Source organism: Coenobita brevimanus, chromosome 21 (genome assembly GCF_032717465.1).
Source record: "Coenobita brevimanus isolate Jiangsu-jjx chromosome 21, ASM3271746v2, whole genome shotgun sequence".
In the NCBI taxonomy this organism is placed as follows: domain Eukaryota; kingdom Metazoa; phylum Arthropoda; class Malacostraca; order Decapoda; family Coenobitidae; genus Coenobita; species Coenobita brevimanus.
In genome coordinates, this window is record NC_136974.1 from 36,474,206 (window position 1) to 36,480,596 (window position 6,391).

Consider the following 6,391-nt stretch of genomic DNA (forward strand, 5'->3'; position numbering starts at 1 on the left):
CGGAGACTTTCTAATCCCTCCGCTACAAAAGGCCTCCCCTAAAGTGAATAACATGATCTGGCGTTAACAATAGAGGGAGGGAGGGGGAAGAAAAAAGGGAGGCGCCATTTTCACTATAAGAAGTCCACCCTAAACTGAATATAATAGATTCGTGGTAGAAAAATGAAAGAAAAAAGAAAGCGAAAAAGATGAGGAAAAAAGAGAGAAAAAAACGAAAAAAAAAGTGCTACCATGCCTCACTTGCAATTTCCATCCAAACTCAAAACTCACCCCACCCTCTTCCCACCCACCACTGTACGTGCCCCTGTCCGTGGCGAATCAGGGCCTCTACGATCAAGGCGTGGGTGGGGCTGGGGGAATGTGGCTGAATCACGGACGGTAATGCATCTTTTCACCATAGCCAGTGACAATGACCATAGGATCGGACGTTGCGCTCTGCTGGGTGTGGAGACGAGAGGGGACGAGGCGCTGCTTTTTATCCGGTAGTGTCGCGGAAAATTGTCCATATGGGTGTAATTCTCTCTCTCATTTCTTTTCTCTCTCTCTCTCTCTCTCTCTCTCTCTCTCTCTGATGGGTGTGGAGGCGTGGGGGACGAGGCGCTACTTCTTATCCGGTAGTGTCGCGGAAAATTGTCCATACGGGTGTAATGCTCTCTCTCTCTCTCTCTCTCTCTCTCTCTCTCGTATTCATTATAGGCTTGAATATCTAGATCAGTTTTTTCAATTTAGGAAGCTACCCTGAATTTCAACTTTACCAGTATATTTCCGTATATGGTGTACTATTGTTATCCCGTCTTTTACCTTCTCGCAACAACTCCAGCCATAGGAAAATCTGTCTCACTCTTCTCGGTGTGTAAACGAGAGGGATGAGGTGTCGCCCATTGCTGGTAGAGTGGCAGAAACTTGCCCATATGGTGAAGGAAATAACTATACCGTAATCAGAGAGCTTAGATATCCAGATTTTTTTTTTTTTCGTCAGTTTTGAAGGTTCTTAAGCCCTCTTCATCAGCAGTACATTTCCATAACAACTATTACAGTGACGACTCCTAAGGATTACTGTAATTAAGACTGAAATGAGTAATGGTTAAGATATTCACTGATTTATGAGCATAATTTCATTTTAATACTTAGGAGAAATTGTTAAAAGAAAAAAAAGGGGTGGGAAGGAATATAAGATTAGAGTTTGTGAGTGATGAGCAGAGCTGTGAGTATATAAGTGTGGGTGGGTGTGCAGCTGTAAGAGTGTGGATGTAGGTGATGGGAAGAGGTATGGGTGTACTATGTATGTGTAGGGTGACTGGGTGTCCTCATGTGGGTGACTGTGGGTATGTCAGGTGTGTGTGGGTGTCAGTATGCAGAGTATGTGTGGGTGTGCGTACTGGTACGCATGGTGTGTGTGGATGTGGATATGCAAGCGTGTGTGGGTATGCAAAGTGTGTGGGGGTGTCAGTGTGTAACTTTGGGTGTGAGTTTGCAGTGAAAGCAGGTAGGCGGATTCACAAATGTAGACTGACTAACCTGGTTAACGTAATATAAGACAGTGGCAGTGGGAGGCGTAGTATTGGTGTGAGTGATGTGGCAGGTGTGGATGGTGAAATATGTGTGACGTGCCTGAGCTGAGAGTTACAAAATATCAAACATATTTTTCCTCATAATGAATATAGGCTTTTTAAGGAAGAACAGGAGACATGGGAAGATTCTGCATTCACCTTGTCCTTCGTGCAAACCAAATCTTACGATGAGGAATTAAGGTTCAATGCCCAAATTTATGACGGATTTTAATCACTTTCCTGCATCAACAGGAATTCAGAGATATTTCTGTTTTCGCACTTTCTACTTTAAAATTCACGCTAGTTTGGCTGTGACATGTATGACATTTGTTTGAATGAAAAGAGATGTATACAAGAATGCAATGCTATATACGACTTAGATTTGAGAAAGCTTGTAAATATGGATGCGGGTGTCAATGTGCCTGTGATGTGTACGACAGCTGTGTGAATGAAAACAGACGTATGAACAAACAGTCGTACACACAACTTCACGTTCAATAAAGTTTGCGAAGATGGAGGCAGGTGTGAATGTGATGCAAGTTGCGAGGGTGGTAGCAGCGTGACAGCCGTATGTGGTGTGTTCTATGCTGCGTTACGGTCGCCTCACGCCTCCCATTTGTCTCCCTCAGGTTGTTGTTGTCACGTCACACTGGGCCGGAGCCACGCTGACCGCCCAAGCCGCCTGGAGCGATGGTGGTTCACGAAGAGGAGACGTACAGCTTCCGGCTCTCACAGGGTGACGATGTTTACAGCGACACCAGTACGCTCTCGTCCACACACAAGCAGCGCATCGACTCGCTCTTCAGGGACAAGCGACCCAGACCCACCCCCACACCCACGCCAGCCCCTCCCCAAAGCTCAGCCAGGGAGGAGTTGGAGCAGATGTTTGGGGGAAGAGACCAGCGCCAACGAGCCTTCCTGGACGTGCGAGCCACTGTCCAAGCACAGATAGAGCGGCTCTTTGCTGACGCCACCACAGATCCCCCACTGCCTGCCTCATCCCGACCCATACCACAGCCAGTACAACCCCCACCCCCACCCACTCCTCCACGCTCACCCACACCCACACCATCACCCTCACCCACGCCCTCACCGTCGCCGCCGCCACACACGCCCTCACCATCAGGCAGTGGGCGTGGCAGTGCAGTGAGTGCCATGGAGAGTCCTGGGGCTGGAGTGATACCAAGGATAGGTGCAGTGTCTGGTGCAAAATTCCCGGTGCAGTACCTGGGGTCGCGGCAACTGAGTCAGAAAGCCACCAGTCTGGATGTGCTACAGGCGCCGCTACTGCAGCTGTACTACCACCACCGCCTGGCTCTGGCACGAGGGGGCAGTGGGGCAGGTGGCACACTGCAGATCACAGAGGCTGGGTTACGAGTGTCCCACGGGACCCGGGACACCCTTGGAGGGCCCCGCCAGTTCACAAACCCTTTCCCAACCATAGCTGTGTGGGCGGCTGTAAAGCTGGTGGTTCGGCGTGATATCGGCAACAATGGGCGGCCTCAGTACTCTTACGCCTTCTTGCCGTTAATATGCGACCCTGAAGCCCAGGATAAGTATAATCTGTACCATCCCCTGGGCGTGTCTCAGCCCAGCATGCTGGTGGGTGGTCAGCACCCGCCCATGTTTGCGTGTGTGATGCGGCGGGTGGGTGTGCCAAGGGTGCTGGAATGCCACGGGTTCCTGTGTCAGAGCCCCGAGGATGCAATAGTCATTGCTGCCAACCTGTACCAGGCCCTCCTCCACAACATGCAACCGCCGCCCTCACACCTACTCAGTGACGGCCCCAGTGATGGCCCCAGTGACGGCCCCAGTGACGCCCCCAGCGACGCCTACAGTGACGTGCTTGATGATGAGCGCCACGTGCTGAGTGACAGTGAAGCGGTGCCAGTGCGGCCGCCACGCAGGAAGCGGACATCACGACGAGGACACTCTCCTCTCGGCATGAGACGTGCCAACAGCGAGGACCTGCTGCATGACCACCCATTGTTTAGTGGCAACAGGAGCAGCAGCAGGCGGCTGCGGCGGGCTGTCAGTGAGCGGGAGGTGGGCCTGACTCTGGGCTCTGAGGGTGACGTGTACACCAAGGTGGCACTACCTCGCTCACGTTCTTTCATGAGCGTCAGTGACAAATACAGTCTGACGGAACTGGTGGGCCCAAATCGCAGTCGACCTGCTGTCCTGGACCAGCTGCTACGTCAGGTGGTCACACCACGTGGTATGTCGTTCACTGAGATGGAGCCAGCACAGCGGCAGGTGTTGATGCAGCTGGCTCTCACACTGTCTAAAGATGAGTTATACAAACGGTCCAAGAGCATAATGCGGCAACAGACGCGGGCTAGAGGATCTGAGCCCACGTCAGCAAACTCTGATACAGACACCTCCACTATCACCTCCGTACTGCGTGCCACCAAACGTTCCTTCTCCCGCCTGGGGTCCCGCGCCTCAACATTGAAGGACAAATCCCCGCTGCGGCGGCTGGTGCCAGGCCGCAGCCGGCACTCGCTGGACCAGGCTGGGCGCGGCGGTGGGAGGCGGATACCCAAAACACCCATGCCTCGCCGTTCAGCCTCAGGGTACCAGTCCTGCAGTGAGTGTGGCTATGACAGTGAGTGTTCCAGCAAGTGTTACTGCTCCCTGCCCCGCCGCACCACCCTACCTGCCCCATCCCGCCAGCCACCCTGTGACTGCGACACCGAAAGTTGTGCTGAGAGTGAGAAGTGCTACTGTTCACTAAAACGAGTGAAAAAAGACGGCCTTAAAATGTACGAGATCAACCTGGACTCCGAGACAGACACCAACACGGAGGCGACGGGTCGAGGTGGGCCGGGTCGAGGACGGGATTACGGGTCCCACGACGACTTGAGCCACGCCGGGTCCCGTCGATCCTCAGGTACTCTCGCCCGCCGCCACTCCCCAGACCCAGCCCCAAGCCGAAAAACACCTCCACACACCGACACCCAAAAATCCACACCCCGCCGTTCCACACCCATACGAGAATACGCCACGCACGATTCCCGCCGCATACGTGCAGCCCCAGAACCACCCCTCCTGCTCTCACCTTGGCTACGAAGACACCCATCAGGCTCACTGGGGTCCGGGGGGTCTAGGGGGTCCAGGGGCTCGTCTGATGGGAGTGAGGAGGGCGGGGGACAGCAGAAAATCCTCCTGGTGTCAGCAGTGGACCCCAGCGGCAAAGTGGTATATCGCGGGGCATCACAGCAACCCAGACCGCGGCACCACCAGTCCCCAGACACCGCCTCCATCCTCTCCATGAAGAAGACCGCCGAGATAGCTGCCTTGTTCTCCGAGTTGAAGTTAAGCCAGACCACAGACTTACTCCATCACTCGCCAGTCCACTCAGACCACACCCCGCCACACTCCGACGACGATGCATACTCCACCATGCTGGCTAACAACTCATTCCTCTTCTCCGATAACATTGAGACTTCGCTCGGGTATTTACCGTAGTCTAGGTCTTACTTCAGCGTCTTACTCAAAAACACCAGTAATTCAGTGGGTATACATAATTAATTTCTCCATAGCTTCTCGTTTTTCATGTCTATCTCTTTTCTTTCATGTCTATCTCTTTTCTTTCATATATAAATTCATAGTGTGTGTGTGTGTGTGTGTGTGTGTTTGTGTGTGTGTGTGTGTGTGTGTGTGTGTGTGTGTGTGTGTGTGTGTGTGTGTGTGTGTGTGGTTCGCAACACAACACACCTGCCACAGTGACTCGTGTAGGACGCTGACTCACACTCCACCTGGCACTCAACACACACACTCCTCTCTCTCTCTCTCTCTCTCTCTCTCTCTCTCTCTCTCTAAACTGCATCTTTCTGTATAAGTCTACGCCTTTCAAGTGCAAGGTTTATATATTAAGCTGAATTAATACAGATTGGAATATATAAAGAAAACATCTGACATATAAGACTCCAACCCATTTCAAAATCAGCATTCAAATTCAATCATGTTTCTCTACGTGTATAAAGCAGAACAGAAACGCATAATTTTAATTCCAAGTGTATATGAATAAAAATGAACCATGTGAATACTGAGAAAAAAAACATGAATGACTCCGTAAGCCAAAATAAATAAATAAAAGTGGATTACATAAAGCAAATTAGTGAATAAATAAAGTTCATTTAATCTATGTTTTGCTGTGTGGAAGGATTGTTAGTCTCTCTTAATTTTCTTTTCTTTTTTTTGTCAAAGAAAATTCGGCCACTCTCACAGCATATATATAAATTCGAGGTTGCGTGAAATTCTACGAGCGTTGTGTTATATTTTAAGTGGTTTGACCTCTTCGTAGCACCTCTTCCTTAGTGATTTATCAGGCCATTACTTCCTAACATTGTCCCGTGTGTTATTTATATTTCTGCAATTTTGAGAATTTTTCACGTGTGATGGGGAAAATAAATATGCTGGGTAAGAGATCCATACGAAACTTCCAAAGGCTGCTTAAAATATCAGCTTTAGATATATTATGAGTCTCCTTGGTTACTAGACAAATTAACTAACCAAGCTCACTACACCTACCGAGCTGAAAAGTTTAGAATCTTGAGTTTTGAAACTTTATCAAATGAAAAAAACAGACTACAGTGTTACAAAATAGAAACTTACGAAGGAATTAAGTTTATTAAGGAAAAGAATGGTTACAAAGTGTCTTAGTGCTTGATTAAATTTGATTACACCTTTTAAACAAATCATTATATATATTAGTTTTTGTTATCGTTACCAGAGTTTATATTTATCATTTATAGCTCACTTTATTTTTATCTTTTATTCACCAAGAGTTTTATTCTTTACCTCTATTACAATCTTTTTTATCTCATTTATTCCTG

General features: G+C 49.3%; 1 protein-coding gene across 1 annotated transcript; it reads left to right on the forward strand.

Annotated features, from left to right (window-relative positions):
• Window positions 1–2,240: 2,240 nt before the first annotated feature.
• Window positions 2,241–5,021, forward strand: LOC145392154 (uncharacterized). The gene is made up of 2 exons (XM_080266604.1): window positions 2,241–3,307; window positions 3,365–5,021. The coding sequence occupies exons 1-2, from the start codon at window positions 2,241–2,243 to the stop codon at window positions 5,019–5,021; spliced, it is 2,724 nt and encodes a 907-aa protein (XP_080122730.1).
• The last annotated feature ends 1,370 nt before the right edge of the window (window positions 5,022–6,391 follow it).